This window comes from Myotis lucifugus, unplaced genomic scaffold (assembly GCF_000147115.1).
Source record: "Myotis lucifugus unplaced genomic scaffold, Myoluc2.0 scaffold_1, whole genome shotgun sequence".
NCBI lineage: Eukaryota > Metazoa > Chordata > Mammalia > Chiroptera > Vespertilionidae > Myotis > Myotis lucifugus.
In genome coordinates this window covers 905969-931844 of record NW_005871049.1, presented here as the reverse complement: position 1 = coordinate 931844, position 25876 = coordinate 905969, and the positions used below count along the sequence as shown (strand labels likewise).

The window sequence follows — 25876 nt, the reverse complement described above, 5'->3', positions numbered from 1 at the left end:
TTGTCCATCATTCTTTCAAGTACAAAGGATATTCAATGAAAAACACATTTAGTTTAGCTCATAACTCAATCTCATGATACATTGTCTTTTAGTCGGCAGCAGAAATGCTTTATCCATACTTCTTTTTTGTTACACAAATATTAGAAAATGGATGTACGCAAGGGTTCAGATTTAATAAAATTAATACGTTTCATTTTGGTAATTTTAAAGTGGGATGGACATGTCTTCCCCTGGGAATACGTGGCAGTGAAAAATAAAATGACTGATGGTGAAGCGTGGTCCCACTGTTCTGATTTGTGCTAGGGGATCTTACCTACCCTTGCTTTTCATCAGTGCAAGTGTTGACACTTTTGATCTTGTGAGCCTCCTGAGGAGGTCTGGAAAGATACGATGGACGCCCAGGATTCTGCAGAACACTCTGAGAAATTTTGTCACAATCAGGGAATGATTGCTAATCAGTGGTGACAGTCATTGATTTTGTGTGTGTGTTTCATGAAATTTTTTAAGGACTTTGCAGTATAGAAAATTGGCAAATACTTAGAGCTGGCAAAGGGACACGTTGATCAATATGAGTTGGCAGCTCTGAGTATTTTCCTAATCCTTGTCGATGAGAGAGGCTGTGTGTCCTTTACCGCCAGATTTCCAGGTGTGGGGGGCTTTGCCCCTTTCTGCATTGTATTGCCAAGACTTAGATGCTTCAATATTGTTAATGAACTTTCTTCTCCCGCCTTTCAGTGGGTCGGAGTGATAGTTTTATTCTTCCGTATGCTTCTAATTCTGATGTTATGTACTTGCAGATTGTCAAACAGGCATACAGACCACCTGGGAAGCAACTGCCAAAAAGAAACATATTCACTAAAACGTACTTAAATCACCCTTTAATGTTGACATTGTGCATGTGAGAATCTCCAGACGTTTCCCTTTCTGAACACCAGTATGTTCTCCAAACCGCATTTCAGCAGAAGTAATCATTTTATTGGGTGAGAAGAAGAGGTCAAGCCAATTTTTAAAAGTAGCTTAATTTTTTCATTAAACAGCAGTTGTAGCATTTTTTTTTTCCATGCATTGTGGCACCTAAAGCATAGAGAATTTCAGGGTAAAAATACTTAAAGAAATTGCTGACATTATCTCTCTACTTTAATAACCTTTGGTTAGAAATAGTTCTAAGTAGAGAGATATTTTTTTTCTACTGAAAAATCATATTAGTTTAACATTTAATATTTTTGAAATTTGTAATCCTTTGGTCTAGGCATAGAATAGAGTTAACTTTTTCTATATCATCTTACTTTTTAAATGAATTAGTAGTGTAATGAAGTCTTCAAAGGAATTCAAACATATTTGTTGGACATTTACCATATTCACAGTTCCTTGCTGAGTTCTGTGATGGATTCAAGGATGACACTGGGACATACACTTTAGCAAAAGAGATGATTAAACATATTAGAAACATGTAGCAGCCTTAAATGTGGATGATTTTATATAAACTAGGGTCAGATTTGAAAGACCCAGAAGTCGTATTTGTGAGGTATGTTGTTATGAAGTTTTTTTGCTCAGCGTTTAATGTGGATTTTCTCAGAAATGCAAAGAGAATATGTTCAGTGTGGTGGGCAGAATTCTACAGTGACAGTCCTAAGATTCTTCCTCTGGTTATTCAGTCAAACTCTAATCTAGGTAAAGCTGTGAAGGGATTTTGCAGATGTAATTACAGTCCTTCAGTAAATCTTAAAATATTGAGATCTAACTACATTTGCCCTGTAAAGCACAGGCCGGGAACTTAATTGTGCCAATAACGTCAATGAATTTGAAAGCTCGTACTTCCCCACACCTCAGCTTGGCTGACACCTTGATTTTGGCCTTGTGAGACCCTAAGCAGGGGACCCACTTAAGCGGTACCAGACTTCTGACCTATAGAACGGTATAATAATAAATGGGTAATACTTTCAGCCTCTACATTTATAATAATTATGTAGCAATAGAAAACGAACACATTCAGACTAAAGGATGCATATTGCTATTCACTAGAGGCCTGGTGCACGAAATTCATGCACGGGTAGGGTCCCTAGACCTGGCCGGCAATCAGGGCCCATCTGGGCCTTCCTGCTGCTGGCTGGGTCCTTCCTTCTTTCCGCACTGCCCCCTGGTGGTCAGCACACGTCATGGCAAGCGATTGAACTCCGGTCTCCCAGTCAAACTCCTGAGGGGACAATTTGCATATTAGGCTTTTATATATAGATTGATTTGGGGTTTAAATACTGGCGAAAACGAGGTCATATTGGAAGAAAGTACAGCTCATGGCCCTCTGTGAAAGCAGAATAAGAAAAAAAGAAAATGTTTGTTAAGAAATAAAAGGTAAGGGAGACATTCAGAGACTTCCACTTATCAGACCTGATGGGACAGTAGAACAGTGAAAGGATTTTAAGAGGATTTCCCAGGATTTGCTATAATCTTTGCATTTTCTCCATATTTGATATTTATTTTTCCTCATCTCATCAGTAATGAACAAAAGTACATTCAAGTGCCATGGGTCTGAACACTTACCCTATAGGCCAGAACGAAAAGAAGTAGGGAAAACTGGGTGTTGATGGAGGAAATTGGGTGGCATCAAATCAGAATATAGGAAAATGCATTACTGTATGAGCCTCCAGCAAGGAAAATAAGAAAAGCCAAGGGAGTCAGACTAAGGTGGGGCATGCATCACTTTAGTGTTGCAACACAAGGTCTGTGATGTTCATCTTTTGATAAGGAGATCATATGATCTGCAATTCATATTAAGACACTTTGAAAAGTTAAAGGAGGCATAATTAATAATTATGCATGGACAAAAGCATAAAGTGGGATGCCCTAGGGCAGTGGTCGGCAAACTGCGGCTCCCGAGCCACAAAATACCACGTGTGGGCGTGCATGTACAGAGCAATTGAAACTTCATGGTCCATGCGCAGAAGTCGGTATTTTGTGGAAGAGCCACACTCAAGGGGACAAAGAGCCGCATGTGGCTTGCGAGCCGCAGTTTGCCAACCACTGCCCTAGGAAAACCAGCTGTGTGGTCACTATTATTTATGAACATGTTTGAGACATTCTTTTGTATTTTGATCAGAATTGCAGATTATACATTAAAAGTGCTTATTTCAGAAATGTTAAGCTATAAAATTATTTTTGTAATTTAGGTATTTTATTACCAGATTCCCAGATAATAATAATTAAACTTACTAAGAATTAACAGATGAGCATTTTTGCTGCATGTATTGGAAGCTGGTTTCACCCCATTTCTCCCAACCTTGCTTTCCTTCAACCAGATGGCCACCGAGCATTGGCTGTTGGTACATTATAATGGTTCGAGTCTCAAATATATCAGATATAAAAAGGGTAGTAATTTTCATCATGTTCTAAATTCTGATCTCTGAAAGGCCTAGAAACATACTTTGAAGGTGATATGAACTGTGCTTCTTTATTTGTCCTTCTTCCTCAATTTTTATTAGTTCTTCCATTTCAGCTGATCTTCTTTTCACTTTTCTGGGTCTTTATCTCTTTATTTTCCCCCCAGTCGTTCAATTTTCTCTAATACCGCAGCACTTTCTATACCTGAAAGCTTATTAGGTACTAGAGATAGAGTGGTGACTAAAATGAAACTATTTGTGCATTCTTTTAAATCTTTTCCTTTTTGACATCCTTTTGTTATTGTTGCCTCGGTGGCTAAAAATATTTCTTATTTGTCTGTCTTTCACTGTGAGCCCACTTTCTCTCCACAATTATACTGCCATGGCTTTCAAGCCTAAATGAGTTAATACACATCTCTTAAGAATCAAGAAACCTTAGTATTTTAAAAAATTTGTATATCATCTATCATCAACTTTTAATAATCTTACTATGATCTAAAGACCCTGTCTTGACACAGTAAAATATTTTCTATATCATTTATTTTCTTCAAGTAAGTGTATTGAAGAAAATTGAGAGTTCATATATGGTTTTTGCTTTCTGTTTAATCATTAGTATGTAATAATATTAATATGACCTATATTATTTAATGCACATGTTTAGTAAATCATTTCTATGATGGTGTATAGAATATTATCAATTATTACATGGCAAAAAAATGTAGAAACTCTATAAGCCCATAGAGAAAAAAATGCTTTTTCAGATATTGCCATGATTTGTGGCTGTCATACCTAGTCTAGTGTGCAGCAGAGTGATCGCTTTGCGGTTGCCACAGTCCTCCCAGCCCTGGCCCTTCAGTAGTTGGAAGATGGTAATGACTCCAGGGCATGCTGAGGTCATTGAGATGCTTCATTTGTGTTGTAGAGATAATAAAATCCCATGGGTAGTTTTCTTTTAATTACAAGATGCTAGTTTTTATTGTTATTTTTTGGAGAGAAGAAACTCTGTGTCCAGTTTAAGGTAACCTGGAGTACACACTCCAGCCCTCTCTTTCATTGAATGCAACTATAAAACATGGAGAATGGAACAGCTATTTGAGGATTTTAAAAAGCAAATAGTAGCATGAAAATTGGGAAGACAAGAATTTGAAGTACCACCAAACCAGCAGTGAGTTTATTATTTTGCGCTCTCTCTCCAGGATTCGACACAGCCGAAACATGGAAGTGGTCATTAGGTCAGGTATAGAGCGAACTCCAGCGAATCCCTCTAGTTTGCATCAAGGACCAGGAAGGCCCTCTACTGGTCAGAGAAAGTGGGGGGTAATCACCCCTTTTAAAAAATTGTCTGCATTCTCTCTTGCCCCATCTACCAAGAAATCCTATCGTCCTGGCAGTGAGGACAGCCACAGTGGCAGCAATGGCAGTCATAAACATCTGAGATGAACCTTCCTCTCTGATCTGCAGAGCTTTTATTCCAAAAGGGTGGGGTGAACCCCAGTGCTTCGTGTCTCTGTCTTCCTATTGCTCCAGCCTAGGAGAAGACAGAGTAATGAAAAGTGTGCGACAGAGAGGGGTGACTAAAGCCCAGTCTTTCTGGAAGTAGGATTGAAATGAGAACCATAGGGACATGAAAGGTAGCAGGGACATAATGGAGAAAGAGGAACTAGGGAAATGCCCTGTAAAGTTATTAATCAACTCCGTTGCTCATCTCCAAGCTTTGCATGTGTGAATATGACCCTAAAATTTCTTTGAGAAATGAGCTACTAAGCTACTGAGCCACCTAGATTCCAGACTGGACACTAGGTGACAAAGACATAGGATAGAATTGCATAGCGATGAAAAAGCTTTGAAAATGGAAACAAAAGTCCACAGAAGACTTGGAAGTATAGAACTCACATCCTGAACCCAACTAGGTGATTTTATGCCAAAAATTAAAAAGTATCAGCATGCATCATATGGTTTAAATAAGAGTGAGAGTCTCATAATATAAAATCAGAATTCTAGGATACAGTCCAAAATTGTACCACCTATAAAGAAATAGGAAAAAATCTCAAATTGCGTGGGAAAAGACACTCAGCAGATGCCAACTCTAAGATGGTACAGATTTTGGAATTACCCGACAAAGACTAAAATGTCTACTATAAAGGTGTTACAACTAGTAAGTACAAACATTCTTGAAATGAATGGAAGGATAGAAAGTCTGAGGAAATAAATAGAATATATAAAGAGAAACCAAATGGAAATATTAGAATTAAGAAAAGAATAACAAAATGAAAATCTGTCCAGATGTATGGGATAGTAGAATGGAAATGACAGAGAAAAGAGTCAGTGAACCTAATGATAGATCAGAAGAAATTATCCAATCTGAGCACCAAAGAGAAAAGAGGTTTGGGGGCGCGGGGGAGAATATATAAATAGAGTCTCAGGAATCTGGGGAATATCACAATTAGTCATTGCGAACAAAGAAAATTACCAAGAACTAAGAGGGACACTATATAATAATGAAAGTTAATTCACTAAGAAGATATAATGATCTTAGGTGTTTCAGCACCTAATTATAGTGCTTTAAATCTCATGAAACAAAAACTGACAGAACTAAAAAGAATAATAGACAAATGCAAAAGAAGACTGAAGAAAAGAAGTATGACTGAAGACTTCTCAAATTCAGCAAAAGGATTCAAGAAGCTAAGTAAACTCCAAACAAAAAATACTGAAGAAATGCACAGCCAGAAATATAATCCAACATCGTAAGTCAAAGACACAGAAAAACATGACACAAAAAAACAACTTGTAATTTTTAGAGGACAATAATACAAATGACAGCAGAGTTCTCATGACAAGCATTGAAAGCCAGAAGAGTGGCTCATCGTTTTAAAAATATGAAATGAAAGGATTGTCACTGTGGGAGAATGTGAAAAAGGGCATTCTTGGATGAGGGAAAACTAAGAGAATTAATAACCAAAAGAGCTACTTTAAAAGAATTGCCAAATTAAGTAATCCTGCCAGAAGGGAACTTTACTTAAAGGAAACTTGGGACATTAGTAATGAAGAAAGAGCAAAAGAAATGACAAATATCTGTGTAAATATAATATACTAGGGGCCCAGTGCATGAGTTTGTGCACCTTGAGAGGAACTGTGGGCCGTGAGGCTGCAGTGGGCACAGGGACGGGTCTCGGCCCATCCTCTGCGCCTCTGCCTGGCCCCTCCTGGAAAAGCCCCAGTCTCCTGTCTGCCAGCAGCCCCGCTCCCGCCGCCACCACTTCCACACGCTGATGGCGCCGGCCCCACTTGCACCTGCTGACAGCGTGGAGCAATTGGGACCTGCACCAGCAGCGGGTGCGAGCGCTGGGTGGGACCGCGGCACGTGGGAGCAAAGAATTTTCAGTAACAACCAGAGGCTCGCCCTGATGACAGTGACTGGCTCCCCACCTTGGTCTGGCACCCCCGCTCACCTGCGCCACCATCCCGCCATGGTTGACGCCCACCATGTTCCACACTCTGCCGCCTGCTGCTGATGCCTGCCATGTTCCGTGCACACCCCCTAGTGGTCAGCGCACGTCATAGCGACTGGTTGTTCAGTTGTTTGGTTGTTCCATCGTTAGGTCTATTTACATATTAGCCTTTTATTATATAGGATAGGCTTTTTCTCATTTTGAGTATTTTAAATAGTTGAAAGCAAAAATTATAACATTTTCTGATGAAATTTATTATGTATGTAGAAGAGAAAAATACAACATACATGGAGGATGGTAAAGGGATCTGATGGGGTTAAGTTTTATGCATTTCACTTGAATTGGAAAAATATTGATTCTAAGTATACTTTGAAAGTTGAAGAGGTATAATGTAAAATCTACTGTAAGCAACCACTAAACAAGTACATAGAAAGATATAGTTAAAAACATAATAAATAAAATGTAATACTAAAAAATTTGAGCCCTTTTCTTTTTTAAATGTTTTTGTCCAAAAGAACAAAAAAGAAGGGAAAGGGAAACAGAGGAAAGGAAAATGGGGTACAGACAAAGAACAGAATGGTCGACCTAAATCCCAGCATACCAGTAATTACATTAGATAGTAGTGGTCTAAAATGCACCATTAGGAGAAAGAGATGGACCTGAATGGATTAAAAAGGCAAAGACACAAGTCTTCGCTGTCTGCAAGAAACTCACTTTCACCATAATAGGTAGGTTAAGAGTAAAGATATGAAAAATACATGCCATGAAAAAACTCATAAAAATTAAAAACACTCAAATGGCTATGTTAATATCAGACTATTTAGATTTCAGAGCAAAGAAAATTGCCAAGTACTAAGAGGGAAATTATATACTAGTACTAATAAATAGGTAAATTTACTAAGAAGATATAATGATCTTAAATGTTTCAGCACCTAATAATAGTGTTTTAAAATTCATGAAACAAGAACTGGCAGAACTAAAAGAAAAAATGGACAAATGCACAATTATATTTGGAAGATGTCAACACTCCTCTTTCAGTAATTGACAGAATTGGTCAACAAAATCTGCAAGCATATGAGAATTGTATAGCCCTGCTGTGTGTGGCTCAGTAGGTTGGGCATCATTCCATGCACTGAAAGGTTGCCGGTTCAATTCCTGATCAGGGCACATGCTTGGGTTGTTGGCTTGTTCTCCAGTAGGGGGCATGTAGGAGGCATCCGATCAATGTTTCGCTCTCACATCAATGTTTCTATCTCCCTTTCCCTCCACTCTCTCTAAAAATCAATAAAAATTTAAAAAGTAATAACACTATTAACATTTATATACTGCTCTACCCCAAATAATAAAATCTGCAGGCTTTTTAAGCAACATGGAAATTTTCCAAGAGAGAACATTTTACAGCTTATAAAACAAACTTTTACAAATTTAAAATAATTGAAATCATATAATTTATGTTCTTGAACAGATGGAATTAGACTAGAAGTCAATTATTGAAAGATAAGAAAATATTCTCCAAAATATTTGAAAATAACATTTCTAAATAATTTTTAGGTCAATGAAGAAGTTTCAAGGAAAATTAGAAAATGATTTGATCTAAAAAAAAAAAAAAGAGAAAAGGCACCATATAAATTATGGGCTGCAGATAAAGCAATGCTTAGAGGAAAATTTGTAGGACTAAATGTTTTTATTAAAAAGAGGAAAGGTATGAAGTCAATACTCTATGTTTCTACCCAAATAAACTGAAAAGGAGATGAAAGCAAAACTAACAAACATGCTCATATTAAACAGAAGGAAGGGAATAATGAAGTTATGAAATTGAATGAAGTGGAAACAGAAAAACAATAGTGAAAATCAATGGAAGCAAACCCGATTTTTTTAAAATGTTGGTAAAATTTTAAATCAGACTCATTTTATGAGGCCAGCATTACCCTAATATTAAAACCAAACCAAGAAGTACAAGGGGGAAAAAACAAACAAACTCCAGTCAAATGTTCCTAATGAACATCGATTATTAGCAAATTGAACCAAGATATAAGAATATTAGAGGCCTGGCGCATGAAATTTGTGCATGGGTAGGGTCCCTAGGCCTGGCCTGTAATCAGGGCTGATCTTCCCCAGCTGTCGGCAGCCGGCCCCACCCACGCTGCCACCGCCGGTCACCCTGTGTGTGGGGCGTCTGGCGGGGTGATTGGGGCCCCACTGCCACCCGTGTTCGCCACCACCCACCCTGGTTCCCTGTTCCCCATCATGCGATCGGAGCCTGCCAGCCAGGGGAAGGGACTGAGAGATTGGCTGTTCCCGCCCGCTCGTCGGCCCTGCCTCCCGCCACCACCGGTCGCCCTCTGTGTGTGGGGTAACTGGCAGGGTGATCCGGGCCCCGGCACCACCTGCGTTTGCCACCACCCACCCCCGGTTCCCCATTCCCCATCGGGCGATTGGAGCCTGCTGGCTGGAGGGAGGGACTGAAAGGTTGGCTGGCAGGCCCTGATTGGGCGATCGGGGCCTGCAAGCTGGGGGCAGCTCCTGTGTTGAGCATCTGTCCCCTGGTGGTCAGTGCGCGTCATAGCTGACCGGTTGTTCTGCTGTCCGGTCAATTTGCATATTATGCTTATATATATATATTATGCTTATATATATATATATATATAGATAGGATGGGGCTTGTGTCAATATTTAAAAATCAGTCTGTATAATCAAACATATTTAAAGTCTAAATAAGAGAGACATGATTATGTCAACTGCTGCAAAAAGAGCATGTGAGAAAATTCAACATCCAGTCACAATAAGAACTCTCAGGAACATAAGAATAAGGGAACGGCCTTAATCTGATAAAGAGTGGCTACAAAAAAAGAAAGATTTACATCATATGTAACAGTGAAAGAATGAATGTTTTCCCATGCAGACTGGAACCAGGCAAGGCTGTTCACTCTTTTGTTTTAGAATTTCCAAATGGAAGGCTATTTCTTTGTCGTCCCCTTTCCCCTGTATCCTTGTTTATATTCTATCTACCCATTCTTCAGAACCTTGATTAAACTCCACTGTTGGACTTCCTACATTGTCACTCTACCATGCATGAACTTGGCGGACTTCAGTGTACTTTTCTTATAACTTGCCTTCCTTCACTCCCTCCCTTTCTAATCTCTTTGTGGTCAACGATCATGCTCAGTGCTCTGTGTCCTCAACACAGTGATTGAGGACATAGTCAATCACAGTGATTGAGCATCCCAGATTCGGAAATAAACTGTGTGTTTCCGAATAGAAACGAGTTCCTGATTAGAAAATAACATCTTTCCTATGGTTTACAATAAAAGTAAGTTCAAACTTATCTGGTTTAATTCTTGGCTGCTGGTGTGTATCTTGGTAGGCACTGGCCAGAACATACACCAGACACTTTATATTTCTATTTTGGCAAGACAAGTTGCAGGGACAGGACTTGGAAACATAATTCTTAAGGAATTACTATGAAAAGTGGTTGTTCTCAAGATATTTCTCTTCTCAAGATCTTTTATTGTTAAATATTGATTTTCATTATAGAATTTTCTTTATATTAGAAAAGTGTTAAAGGTGCTATTAAACACCATATGAATATTAAAACATGCAGAGCATATCCTTGGGAAACAAAAATCTTCTTAAATTAGAAAACTCCCTGAGGTCTTCCTTATAGTTTTTAGAGTTGTTATTATAAGCGTCTGGAAGTCTAGCTCTGTGTTCACCACACACACAGTGTTGTCAGTGAACAATAAGACTTTTAAATACGTCACCTCCTTTAACCCTTCAAGAATTTTCTGTCATAAGGGATTGTTACCTCATTTTACAAATAAGAAAGTTAAATTTAACGTGTAGTGGCTACCATGTTTCAGACATGTCAACATGTACTTGCATATGTTATCGAAATTAGTATTCCAAGGACAAATTATTTCCAATTTTACTGTTGGCAAAACTGAGGCTTAGAAAACAGAACTAATTTTTCTATGGTCACAAAGCTAAAAATCGAGCCTGGGACTCAAACCCTAGAATGTTTGACACAAGAGCATCGATTCTTAAAATTTTCTTTTCATTTTGCCTTTTTTACACTTAATATAGAAAGCAGGTCATGAAAATTGTTATTGAATTCCAATCAGGATTTTAGAAAGTGTCTCATTATTTTGGAGAAATTTTTAACAAATTTATTATGAACTACCTCTGCATATAGACCTCAAAAACTGGAATCTTAAAAATGCATCTAGAGTGAAATCATTTGTCCCTAAGTAAACATATTTTATTTAATACATTATGTCAAATATAATATTTTGAATATTAGTAGTTGACATTTAAGAACATCCAGATATTCATAGTTGTAATTGCATTATAATTATAATCTTTAGATTTCTATAGTTTACTTATTTCTCTAGGTCTTTACTTGAATAAAAACACGATAATACTGAGTTAGAAAGCAAGTTATGAATAACAGTGATTAAAAATTGACACGTGAAAAAGGAATGTTGTGTCAAATTGAAGACTGAGTTGGTTTGTAGTTATAAATGTGTGCTGTCAATATTTTTACTAGGATACTAAAAAAGCAATTTATACAGCTTTTTAGTAGCATGACATTTTTAGTTTTAATTGTCCCTGCTTAATGCCTTCAGGATATGATTACCTTATAACATTATATAAATGCACTAGCCAAATTCCTGATTTATATGCTATCAGAACACTTTTAAATTTTTCCAGCTGTATTCTAAAACCTACTTCACAAAAACCTTTAACTGTGATTCATCTTACCTATTTTTTTAAAGTCATGACAGTTTTTTCATCTTTGAGGCATATGAAATCATTAAACCTAATTCATTTTTTTTCCGCTTGTGAGCTCAGTCATATAGAAAGCCTAAATACTCTGGTTTACCGTTTTTTAACATGAACGTAGCAGTGAGAATACCAGTGTATTCTCATATAAGCCATGTTTGTGGTGGACTGTACAGTAAAGTTCTCATTACTGATTTACAAGAATTAGATGAGTAATCCACCACATATGGCTTTTTCAATGTGCCACAATAATTACATTTTTCAAAGTCACACTGAAATCTAAATTAAGAATTTCAAATGGTATGTAGTATTAATGTATTAATGATATATCAAAACCACAATAATGTACGTTGGAGACTGGTTTAATTTGAACTCTCCAAGGATTTGAGAATTTAATTTCTAAAACCATCCAATAAGCTGGTAGTTTGTGTTTGTCTCTTATTCTTGATCAGTTTACTAGGGAATAATGAGCTTTTGCCAATTTCCTTTTACACTTATTTTATTCATTTATTTTCCTCTTTACTATTCCTTTCTTCTATTTTCTTAAGCTTTGATTCTCTCTTCTTTTCCTAGCTCCTGGAAGGAAGTTTAACCATTGATTCTCAGTCTTATTGTATTTTCTAATATATGCTGTGAATTTTTGTAAGTACTGTTGTTTCGGCCCACACGTTTGATGTGTTCTATTTTTATTATGATTATGATTAAGTACTTCCTAATTTCCATTATAATTCCTTCTTTTACTTGTGGAAGAATATCATCCCAAGTCTAGGCAGTTTGGGTTTCTCTAGTTATCTTTTTAGTTCTTGATTTCTTGATTATTTCCTTTGTGGCCTGTGAACATACTTTGGATGATTTACACTTTTGAAATTTATTTTTTTTCACTTAGTATATGGTCAATTTTTATAAATGTATTATATAGTACAATAAAAAGAAAACAGTATGGAGATTTCTCAAAAATTTATGAATGGAATTACAATATGATCCAGCCATTCCTCTTCTGGGAATTTATCGAAAGAACACAAGAACACTAGTTCAAAAATATATATGTACAGTCATATTCATTACATCATTATTTATAGTAGTCATTGAAGCAACCTAAGTGTCCATAGATGGATGAATGGATAAAGAAGACATCACACACACACACACACACACACACACACACACACACACATGCACGCACACGCACACACACACAGGAATACAACTCAGCCATAAAAAAAAAGATATCTTGCCATTTGTGACAGATTGGATAGACCCTGAGAGTCTTATCGTAAGTGAAATAAGTCAGACAGAGAAAGACAGTGATTTCACTCATATGTGGAATCCAGAAAAACAAACAAAGAAACAAGCAAAAGAACAACAAACTCATAGATACAGAGAACAGATTGGTGGTTACCAGAACATAAGGCAGTTGGGAGAAGAGCTAAATGGGTGAAGGGATCAATTGTATGGTGATGGATAACAACTAGACTTTTGGTGGTGATCATGTTGTAGTGTACACATATGTCAAATTATAATGTACACCTGAAATGTATATAATGTTATAAATTAATTTTATCTTAATAAAAACATGAATTTTGTTGTTGGGTGAAATATTCTAGTATGTCAGGTAAGACATAGTTGCTATTTTTTTGTTCAGATCTTTAGGTCCTTAGTGAAATTTTTATGGTTATTCTATCAGCCATTAAAAGAGACATGTTAAAGTCTTTAGGTTCAATTCTGGATTTGTCTATTTTTCTTCTTAATTCTATTTATTTTTGCTTTATATATTTTTAGGCTTAGTTAATGTGCAAATACAGATGTAGAATTGTGATATCTTGTTCGAGTGATCCCTTTATCACAAAAATATTCCTCTTTATCTCTCTTTATGCTGTGGCTTAAATTCAATTTGTCTAGTTTTATATATTTCAATATATTGTCACCCTTGCTCTGTTTTGGTTAATATTTGAATATTATACCTTTTTCTATCCTTTTCCTATTATTTCTCTATGTCCTTATACTTAGTGTTGTTTCTTCTAAGCAGAATAGAGTTGGGGTTTATGTGTTTTTTTTTTTAAAATCCAGTTCTATAATCTTAGTTTTGATTTAGCAGTCTTTTTTATTTAATGAAAGTTTTGGTATGAAATGCTGTTTCTTATTTGACATTATCTCATGTTTTTCTCCTTTCTTGCATTTTTAAATAGATAAATCCAATATTTGTATGCCACTTTCTTTCTATATGGTTGTTGGTTATGTGTTATGTTACTGTTCTTTTGCAATTATATTACACAAGGGCCCAGTGCACGAATTCGTGCACCTTGAAAAGAACTGTGGGCCGCGAGGCTGTGGTGGGCACTGGGGCGGGTCTCGGCCCATCCTCCGCACCTCCACCCGGCCCCTCCCGCCATGGCCCCCAGTCCCCTGTCTGCCAGCAGCCCTGCTCCCCCTGGCCCTGCTTGCACCCACTGATGGCACAGAGCGATTGGGGCCCGCCAGCAGCAGGTGCGAGCCATGGCTGCTGCCCCGATTGTCCCTCAGGAGCAGGGGGAGGTGGAGAAGCCCTCAGGGACATTCAGGGCTGGCAGCTGCTGCTTGCACCCGCTGATGGCGCCGAGTAATTGGGACTGGCGCAAATGGCGGCTCCAGCACCAGCTGTGGGTGCGAATGGGTCCGGTGCTGGCAGTGGGTACGAGCGGCGGCTCTGGTGCCAGCAGCAGGTGCAAGTGGGACTGGCACAGGCAGCAGGTGCGAGCACTGGGTGGGACCGTGGCGCGTGGGAGCAAAGAATTTTCAGTAACTACCAGAGGCTCACCCCGATGGCAGTGACCAGTGCCCTGACTTGGTCTGGCACCCTCGCTCACCTGCTCCACCATCCCGCTGCGGCCGGCGCCCGCCATGTTCCGCACATGCCCCCCGGTGGTCAGCGCACGTCATAGTAACCTGTTGTTCAGTTGTTCTGCCGTTTGGTCTATTTGCATATTAGCCTTATATTATATAGGATGTTATGACTTTTATCCTTCACCACTCTCCTGGTATTACTAGAACTTGTGAACTCTTGAACTCTATTTATCCCCCACAATAAATGGTCACATGTATTTTAGTTGACTATATTTTAAATTTTAAGACATTGAAATGAGTGTTTTATATATTTAATATTTATTTATAGTTACCCATTTACTTACCCTGTTTGATGTTCTTTATCTCCTTCTTCATCTCCATGTTTTAGTCTAGGATTTTTCCTTCTGCTTGAAGAAATTTCTTTCACATTTCTTTATACCAGTATTTTGATATCATGAAGAAGGGTTTCTTTCTCCAATTTACAAAAAGATGCATTTGGATTGTGGTGACCCAGTGAATGTGGATTTGAAGTTCCCTATTTTTATGTTAAAATGTCTTTATTTCATTATAATTTTTCTCTAGTGTTTATGTCAGTGGCTTTCCTCTCACTGTGGACCACTTTCTTCACTTGGTTTGTAATTTTTATTTGTGAACTCATCTTCAGGGTGAATATTCTGTTTGCTGGGATGATATAGTTTGTCATAATCGTGATATTTCATTTGTTTTTTACTGAACTACCAAGGTTTTCTCCAGTGTATGATCAAGTTGTACATTATAGTCATGGCTTAGTATTTGTGTATGGATCTCATTTCCTTACTCACTAATACCCATCCCTGCAGATATTTTGAAACACACCCGTTATTTAATAAGACTGGTATCTTATCTGACACCCAGGTTGTGACATCAGTCACTCATGATCTTAATACTCCATATTTTGAGTTTTAAGCTTTATTTTTATACTTGGGAATTCTTTTTCTTCAATCTTACTATGCATTAAAATTTTTGTATGTTACACAAAAGGATGCTCAGTCTACCATGATGCAGGAACACATAAATAACATTTTAATGTGTATAAAATATTCTGCACTATTTGACTACAGAAATTCACTGTACTGTTTATTAAACTAATGTTTCTTTTTGTTAGAAGTCACATTTTTTTAATGTTCATAGAAACTGTACTGTTAAGAATGTTATAGATTTGTCAAACATTTAGAAGAAACTGGAAGCCTGTTTTTAAAATATATAACTACATGATAGTAAACTCATAACTTGTATAATTGTACTTTTATATTACTAGATCATCATCTTGTATTTTAATGGAACAGAGACAGATAATTAACAAAGTAGTGATTTTAAAATTTGTTTAAAATCCAAATTGAATGTAATCATGTAATCATGTAAATGGTTTTCATATTGTCTGGGCACCATCATTAATAATTCTATATATTTTTTAAAATTAGTGGATGAAATTCTTCAAAATTGCCATTTAAAGGTCCTGCATTGAATCACATCTTACATTAATCTTTGTTTCAGAAGATTTAATCTATGTAATTCCTTTAACACACTCTTAATCGAGAATGTGCTAAATACAGTGTTGATGCAGAGATGCATTACGTGGCTTGCACCTGTAAAGAACCTAAGCTACTCCTCTCTGGGTGACATTAACTCTCATAACCATCTCCTCACCCTTTTTCCTGTTCAGTCTATTGTTCATGAATCACCCCCACCCCCAGTTTCCACTGCCTTTCCCTGGCTATTCTCTGCCCATTCTGTGATAACAACTAGCTGTTTTCTTTTTGATTTCAGAGAGGAAAGGAGAGGGAGAGAGAGATAGAAACATCAATGATGAGAGAAAATAATTGATTGGCTGCCTCCTGCACGCCTCACACTGGGAACCGAGCCTGCAACCCATGCATGTGCCCTGACCGAGAATTGAACCTCGACCTCCTGGTTCTTAGGTCAACGTTGAGCCACACTGTCTGGGCCCGTTCTCTTTTCTAAAAGCACTTTGATTTTTCTATATCAGATGTCTCTTTTTATTCTCCTATAATATCCTATGTACATCTGTATGTCTTGATCACATTTTAGAATGAGTATTGTTCTGGCTCATGCTTCTGAAGACACGATTAGCATGTATTCATCTTTGTACCTTCGGCACCTGTCCCCTATTACATTACTTGTTCCATTAGGTCTCAAGTAATAGTAGAACTCAGAGATAAATAACTCATACTGTGCAGTCATAGGATACTAGTAAATAACTTACCTAGGACTGTGCTAGGAGAGCAAGGATTTTAAACTCAAGTAGTCTAGCTAGTGGTTAAAAGCAACAGTTCTGGACCTGGATGACTGACTGACTTTTGTTCGGATACATCCATCTGATCACATAAAAACTCTGATTTCCCAATTAGTCCATTATTGTAACATGCATCCTGCATGGTGTTAGGGGTTTGATCATCTTGATCAGGCATATCATAGCATGTCCTAGGATAGTGCACTAGTTTTCAAATGAGAGATCCTGTACACTCCTGCATGACTTGATTAATTTTTAGGTGAGAAATTCAAGGCTATTTTGATTTCCTGTATATTTCCAGGTTTTTTTTTATATTAAAAAGTGCTTTAAAAAGGGTCTGTATTACATCTATCTTTAAATAACAGCTATATTGAATCCTTTCTTCTTCTAACCTCTACCCTTTATTATAATAGGAAACATGTGGGTTTTGGAAAGGGACTGAAAAGCATGAGCTTTTAAACAGAATAATGCAAGTCATTTAAATTAGTCATGGTTACACTCATTCTCCACAATTTTGAAGTCAAAGAAAGTCTTGGTATGCCAAATGTAAGAACAATGAAGTTAAAATTTATCAGAGTCTTAAAGATTCAGACTTAGCAGTCACATAAAAGAAGAATAACGGTAGAGGGTCATTTTTGATTGTTAAATTACACCCTGGTCTCTAAGAGATTTTATTAGTATTCACATTTCATCGACATATTATCACATTTATGTCTTTAATTTTGTCATTAGTAAACTATTTATAGATATTTACATAAATGTGAAAAATGGGTAAAGAGGAGGAAAATTACCTATAATCTCTCCACCTAATATAATTTCTATTAGCTAGTTAGCATATTTTTGTAATCTTTTTGTTCTCTTAAAATGTGATGGTATAGTTTTTAATACTTAGTTGTAATCATACTCCTATGTCAATATGTACTCATCACTTTTGAATTTATTATTTTATATAAATTCATATTTTATAGTATAAATACATATCTTACATATTATAAGTTATAACCTTTATCAGCATAATATTTTACATGGCCACACAATAGTCATTGATTTCCATAACCTGTTGAGGAATCTAGGGCCCCAGAGAGGTCACTGTTCATTCTTTCTCTTCTCCTTTACCACAGGCTAATGCCAGGCAGATACCAAAGTTGTGTATCTGTTGCATTCTTCTTCCATTCTTCTTGCTTCCTACTCCTACAAAATCTCTCCTGTCCGCAGATGAAAGCTCTTCATGTGAAGCAGAAGCTGTTGAGTTTTATAATCTTATCCCTCACTGTCACTGAGATTAATCTCACTGATTCTCGCCCATGTCCTATGGATGCTGGCCACCTTTTCCACCTTCCTGAGTTCATTGTGATCATGTTCATGTAATCAGTCCACTCAACACTACTTAATAATTCTTTGACCCCAATATTGATGATCTCTACTTCTACCTTTCTTTACTCTCATGGCAATACCTAATTATGTCATGAAACTTCACCTCTGAAATCCTCAACCTCTAAATCCCAACCTCTTACCACAATCTTCAATACTTTTTTGGAAAGTGTCTGTTCTTTTTCAATGTTCACTGATGTATTCATTCTCCTGACAACTGGATTCTATTCTCCAAATCATCAGGCTCCATTTGACCTTACTTCTTAACTTATCTAGCATAGGTCATACAAGTTCTTTTCCTTTTTCCCCGTTCAGTTTTACTGCCAACTCTTATATCCTTTGATTCTTCCTTTACAACTGATCTACAAAACCTCAACCCAAATTTAATCCAAATATTACTCTTCTATGTTTCAGCCAATAGGTTGGATATTCACAACTGGATATATTAGTGTTACTCTAGGCCAGGGGTGGGCAAACTTTTTGACTCGAGGGCCACAATGGGTTCTTAAACTGGACCGGAGGGCCGGAACAAAAGCATGGATGGAGTGTTTGTGTGAACTAATATAAATTCAAAGTAAACATCATTACATAAAAGGGTACGGTCTTTTTTTTTTTTAGTTTTATTCATTTCAAACGGGCCGGATCCGGCCCACGGGCCGTAGTTTGCCCACGGCTGCTCTAGGCTCATGCCCTTCACTACCAGCTGAATCATCTTTTTTCTCATCAATTTACATTAAGTTTTCCACTAGCACTTAATCAGCTGTCTTTCCCATTTCTCTCAGTTGTTATTCTAACCTTTTGTTTCTTTTCCAAAAAATACTATTCAACTCCCATCCACTTTTGACCCATGCATCAGATAATGTCCCCTGTTTTTCATTGAGACATACAAGAATATCATAAAATAATTTTCTTAACAAGCTATATCTAAGAAAGTCCTACAGCAATCATACTCTATTGTGAAACTGTAAACATTTCTATTTAAGTAAGCAGGAAAAACAAGGAGCTCAATATCATAGATATATTTTACCAGTATGTTGGAAATCCTAGCCAATGTAGTAAAATTGCAGAAAAATATTGTGTGTGTGTGTGTGTGTGTGTGTGTGTGTGTGTGTGTGTCTTTATACTGCACTAGAGGCCTGGTGCATAGATTCGTGCACTAGTGAGGTCCCTCGGCCTGGCCTGTGGGGATCGGGTCAAAACTGGCCCTTCAACATCCCCCTAGGGGTCCCGATTGCGAGAGGGTGCAGGCCAGGCTGAGGGACCCCACCGGTGCATGATTGAGGCCAGGGAGGGACCGCGGGAGGGCTCTAGGGCATGTCTGGCCCATCTTGCCCAGTCCTGATCAGCCGGACCCCAGCAGCAAGCTAACCTACTGGTTGAAGCGTCTGTCCCCTGGTGGTCAGTGCGTGTCATAGCGACCGGTTGAACAGTCGAACGAACAGTCGGACACTTAGCATATTAAGCTTTTATTATATAGGATATGGTGATGATATTTAGTTTGGTGAAAAAAGTGGTGAAATATATAAGCATCCTAAGGGAAATTTTGTACCAAATTGTGGTTATTGGCATGCTAATTACAGTTTAGCTTAATTTAGTACTTTTGTAGGAATTTTAATCTCAAACTACATCTTTAAAATTTTTTTTAAAGCTCATGAGAATTTTAATACTCTATTGATAAGGAGATACTTTCCTTTTACCTTCCTTCTCTCCCTCCCTCCTTTCTTTCTTCTTTTCTTCACTTATGACACAAGTTCAATTAATTCCTAAATCTTCATTTTCCATTTTTGTTGTATCAATAAGTACATGACTTAGCTCTCTTAAAATTCATATTATGTTTAAGAATTTTTAAAGGCCTTATTTCATTTGTTGTTTAATGGAACTAAATAAAGAATATGTTTTTCTCTTCCTTCTCTTCTCACTTCCCCAACCCCTCCCCATTTATCACTACCTCCATCTTTCCTTCTTACTTTATCTTGATTTAACTCTGGAGTACTTTCAATTGCCTTAAATAAGCAAAATGAACTACTAGGGCTTATCATCTGTCCATTTATCCATTATCCATCCATCCATCCACGTATACATTCATAAGGAAGTAATTTAATCTATTTGTAGATTTAAAATTTCTATAAAATCTATTTTTACTTATAAATATTTAGAGAATATAAATATTTAGAGAAAAAACACATCTATATGTATATTTAATCTCAGTTGTTTCTGTAGTTATATTTTTAAAATAACATGTTTATACTACATCTCATTTCCCTGATAGGCTAGTGAATACCAGGCCTTCACATTCTGTATGAAGGTTTTGAATGAGTAGTAGAGGATTTAAAATACATTTTTATTTAATGTCCATTTTCAACCCTCCAGCAATGCCTCTCCGCAAACCTGCGTGCCTCAGATCTTGAGCCTCAGTAGAGTTCTACCTCCCTCATAAACTCCTTCTCTCCTGCCATTTGGCTGTGGCTTCACTAGATCTATTCATATTCTTCCATGAGTTTTCTATTTTTCCCCAAATATGGGCCAGTTGATTTATTCTTTTATTTAAATTTAATTATTTCTTACCATTATATTTTAAGTTTCTGCAAGGAGGAGAAAACTCACAAGCAGCCAGCTAACCATCTTTAACTAGAGGCACCTCTGCTCTAGATTGTTACCAGAAGCAAAATACATGTTGGCTGATAGATCAATTCAAAGTTGGGTTCAAACACCCATTCTATCATATTTAGTAGTCATGTGATATTTGGGAAATCATTTTGCCTGTTCAGGCCTTTATAATTTTATAATAAGATTAAATGTGTTTTATAAAGATATGAGAATTAGAGAATATACAGTGACTTCAATAAAGCTAGATATTATTTTAATAATTTTTGTTAAATAATTTTGTGAAAATGCAGTAAAATTTACATTTAGAATATTTCAGTCCCTTGTGTTAAATGATATTTATTCAGGGATATATCTGAGTTGGTAAAATAGCACATACATCTTTGACTAAAGAGTTAGAAATGATTTCAGATATTATCATCTTTACTGATAATTTATTTATTTATTTTTTTTTTAAAATATATTTTATTGATTTTTTACAGAGAGGAAGGGAGAGAGATAGAGAGTTAGAAACATCGATGAGAGAGAAACATCGATCAGCTGCCTCCTGCACATCTCCTACTGGGGATGTGCCCGCAACCCAGGTACATGCCCTTGACCGGAATCGAACCTGGGACCTCTCAGTCCGCAGGCCGACGCTCTATCCACTGAGCCAAACCGGTTTCGGCTTTACTGATAATTTAAACCAAAAGATGAAATATCTTGCCAGAGGTTTTATCTTAAATAATATTTCAGTATTATACACTCTTCAGTTGGATCATCTTATTAGGCAATAAATTTTTGAGGAAACATTATAAATTTTCCAAATATCACAGATAGTTTTTAAAATAAAAATATTTTTATTGATTTCAGAGAGAAAGGGAGAGAGAGAGAGATAGAAACATCAATGATGAGATAGAATCACTGATTGGCTGCCTCCTGCATGCCCCCTGCTGGTGATCGAGCCTGCAACTCGGGCATGTGCCCTTGACCTGAATGGAACCCAGGACCCTTCAGTCCCCAGGCTGATGCTCTATCCACTGAGCCAAACCGGCTAGGGCCACAGATAGTTTTTGTCATATTAATTAAAATGGTATTCCACAATATTAAATTTCAAAATTTATTAACTCAAAATATAAATGTAAGTACAGGAATATCCTATATGTAATTTATTTTATTTTAGGATATTTCTTTGAGACTAGGTTCTTCACAAGAATTGAAAAATATTTAACATAATCGTTGCCTTTTTTGTTTACATTTCTAAGTTGCTACTGTTCATTTATTTTAAATTACAATGAAAAGTGGTCATTATAAGTGTATTTTTATAGTATGCCTTTTGAGAATTGGATAATTGATTAAATAATCAGTTTATGAGTGACTTGTACATGTGCATTTCCCCCTAAAATTCCACTTATAAAGGCTAGATATTATATTTTAGCGTTGACATATTTTTTTGTTTCTTCACTTTTTGTTTCTTCTATCAGTACCTAGCATAAGTATTTGCATTTTAATTCTGACACATGATCATTAATGTTTGTGTTTTCTAGGTATAGCTTATTTGAGTGGAATGTGTAGTGAAAAGAGGAAATGTATTATTGCTGAAGACAATGGTCTGAATCTTGCATTTACAATTGCTCATGAAATGGGTCACAAGTAAGTAAAAATTCTGGCTATGGTAGCAGAACTTTACAATTTGAGTTATTGAGTTACTTGCATACATTTTTCTTTGTTTTTTAATCCTCACCTGAGGATATGTTTTTATTGATTTGAGAGAGAGAGGAAGGGAGAGAGAGAAACATTGATGTGAGAGTGATACACCGATCGGTTGCTTCCTGTATGCACCAACTGGGTATCTAACCCACAACCTGGGTATGTGCTCTGATGGGAAATTGAGCCACCTGGCCAGGGAGCAAATATGTTTTTTTTCTTTGGGCTCAAGCTTTTAAAAAATCAGGGAAACAAGTAGAGGTGGAGAAGACCTTCTAAATTTAGAAAGTGTCTTCTGAATATTGTAACCATTCCTGATAGGTTGAATAACATTTTATTACATCATTAAAATGCTCATCAGGACAGTAATTACATGGCATATGATTGATTTCACTACACATTTTCAAATGAAATAAACATTGCAATAATCATGGCACTACAAAGCTGTGTATTATTTAAAAATCTAAGTAAAACACTTTGAACAAGTTTAAATACTTTTAGTCTGTAATGGTACCAATGTTTATTATTGCCCGACACAGAGTAAAGGAATTAATCTTCATGATTTAGGGATAATGTATTTGAAAGAGAATTAAACTGGATACATAATTAACATGTAACAACATTAACTATGTCCCAGGCAGAATCTAAGCACTTGACATCAATTAGTTCATTTAAAACGAATAGAAAGCATCTCAATAAATTATTAATAGTAACACTTATATAGCACTTACTATGTGCCAGGCACATTTCTATGTGCTCTAGGGAAGCTAATTTACCTTTTCAAAGTTATAAAAACAGTAAGTGTTGGAGGAAGGATTTGAACTCAAGTCATCTAACGCAGGAAGGATTTGAACTCAAGTCATCTAACGCAGGCCATACCATTGTGAATTTCTTTGTTATCTGTTTGCTACTTTTGGGCCCTAAATCATGAGGTCTATGCACATATTTACAGTCAGTATATAATAGTATACATATTGTGAGTTAGGAAATCAGACTGAATGTTGACTGTTGGTTTTCCTACACAGTCACAGCACCAGCAGTACAAATGAAAAGTATTTTAATTGGACTCAGATTTAGCGAGGTCCTTCTCAGGGAGGTAGGTGATCATTATGGCGGCTTATTTGGTCAAAGACATATTTAGTTTGGCTGATGGTGTTTATAAAAGTGAATCAGTTGCCAGCATTAAAAAGTATAAATTTGACATAAAAAATTGAAATTCCAGACTTGGCAACACTAGACCCGCAGTCCCATATGGCAACCATTCCTTGGAGCTGAGTAGCGTCTGTACCCCGCAGACTGGGCCCATCTTTCCTAGCTCATCGCAGGCTTCAGCACTCTTCTATCAGATGTCCGGCTCACTTCATTTTCATTATGTGCCTGGACTATGTAGACAATGGAGTAAAGTTATGTTTGATTGATGTAAGAAAACTTAGAAGACAACTTATATAGGATATAACAGTGTTTGATTAAAAAAAAAACCCACCTTTTTAATCAGGTAAATGAAGTATAGGAAAATAATCAAGACATAATTATACAGCTCAGTGAATTATCATAAATTGAATATACCTGTGTGCTTATAGCCTAGTCCAAGACATTATCAATGGTGATCAATTTTTGATGTGACTATTTAAATGTGTAGGTATGCTTTGAGTGTTCAGTTGAGTGCTCTAGAATGCAAGTTTGTTATTCAGAAAAGAAAAAAAAGGAGATAGACTTTAATATGCAATGCAATAACCTCATTCAGTATTGTATCCCACATATGATAGGATTTAGAATTTTAATTCCAAAACAGTTTTTATAATTTAAAGATATTTTCATTTAATCGTACCAAGAAAAACCATGTGCATCATTAGAATGTAAATATTGAGAATAATGTTTAAAGGCAAGGAAAAAGTTATCATTAAAAATTTTTAAGACAATAAATGCAAATTAATCATAAATATAATTATAAATTAAAGGCACGTTTCTGAATAATTATAATTTTCACTATTAAGCCATGCATTAACAGCTTGATATACAAGCAATCTGAATACATTTTTATACCACAGATGTTAAATGATTTTGTCAAGTACCCTGAATAGTAGGTTTACTTTCAAAAGTTATTTTACTTTTTAAAAACAGATATGTAAAATTACTTTATTCACTTGCTGTTGTATTCTTAAATGTATTAAAGGAACCAGCCACGATACATGTTACTTTATTAACATGTAAGGCTTGGTCAAGAACCTACAGCTACTTAAACACGAAACTAAATGATATGATTTAAGGAAAGGCCACTTCAACTTTATGTAGTAGAAACAGTGCTTTATGACCAGGAACTCAGGTTGGAATGGCTAAAATGGTAGTAAAATATTATTTTACTTGACTTTTATAGAACTGTACCCAAAATCAATAGAGATGTGCCAAAGGTATGTGTAATGCTTGATGGATTAAGACCAGGACATGTGATATATGTTGAGCTACTTCATTGCTAAAAGTTCTCCTTACTAGTAAGTAAGAGTATTTGTCTTGAAAGTAGAGATTAGTGCTTTTTTAAAAAATATATTTTTTATTGATTTTTTGCAGAGAGAAAGGGAGAGGGATAGAGCGTTAGAAACATTGATGAGAGAGAAACATCAATTCAGCTGCCTCCTGCACACTCCCTACTGGGGATGTGCCCACACCAAGGCATATGCCCTTGACTGGAATCGAACCTGGGACCCTTCAGTCCGCAGGCCGACGCTCTATCCACTGAGCCAAACCAGTTAGGGCAAGAGATTAGTGCTTTTTTAAAATATGTTTTTGTTGATTTTTCGAGAGCGAGGAAGAGAGAGGGATAGAGAGATAGAAACATCAACGAGAGAGAAAGATCCATTGGCTGCCTCCTGCATGCCCGGCTGGGGATCGAGCCAGCAACCCAGGCATGTGCTTTTACCAGGAATCACACCCATGACATCTTGTTTCATGGGTCGACACTCAGCCACTGAGCCACACTGGCTGGACGAGACTAGTGCTTTCTTGATGCTAGATATTAGGAGACAATAGCAGTGAGAATAATGGTATCTTTATAAAGAAATAAACAGGAGGGAGTTCATCTACATAAATTCAATGTAAGACGTAGTGCACAATGAAAGAAAAATGTGGGTGAAAGCACTGAATTCTAGCCACTAGACCACCAGGGAGGGTAAAGGGCAAAGGGGGTCAAATATATGGTGATGGAAGAAGATTTGACTTTGGGTGGTCAGCACACAATGCAATATACAGGTCATGTATCATAGAAATGTACATTTGAAACCTGTGTAATCTTATTAACCAACTAGAGGCCTATTGCACAAAATTCCCCCGGCTGCTGGCACTGGCTTCCCTCTGGCACCCGGGACCCGGGCTTCCTTCGTAGCCCCGGCTTCGTCTGGAAGGTCGTCCAGTCTAATTAGCATATTATGCTTTTATTATTATAGATGTCACCCCAATAAATTTGATTTAAAAAATGTTTAAAAAATGGAAAAAAAGAAAAGAGAATG

The 25876-nt window shown here is 36.7% G+C and overlaps 1 protein-coding gene across 1 annotated transcript in view; it reads left to right on the top strand.

Annotated features, from left to right (window-relative positions):
- The window catches only part of ADAMTS19 (ADAM metallopeptidase with thrombospondin type 1 motif 19), a 164822-nt gene that overhangs the window by 29339 nt on the left and 109607 nt on the right, over positions 1–25876 (top strand). Inside the window, exon 6 of the mRNA XM_006081588.1 lies at positions 22217–22322. Within this exon, the coding sequence (XP_006081650.1) occupies positions 22217–22322 (106 nt within the window). The remainder of the gene's footprint in view (positions 1–22216; positions 22323–25876) is intronic.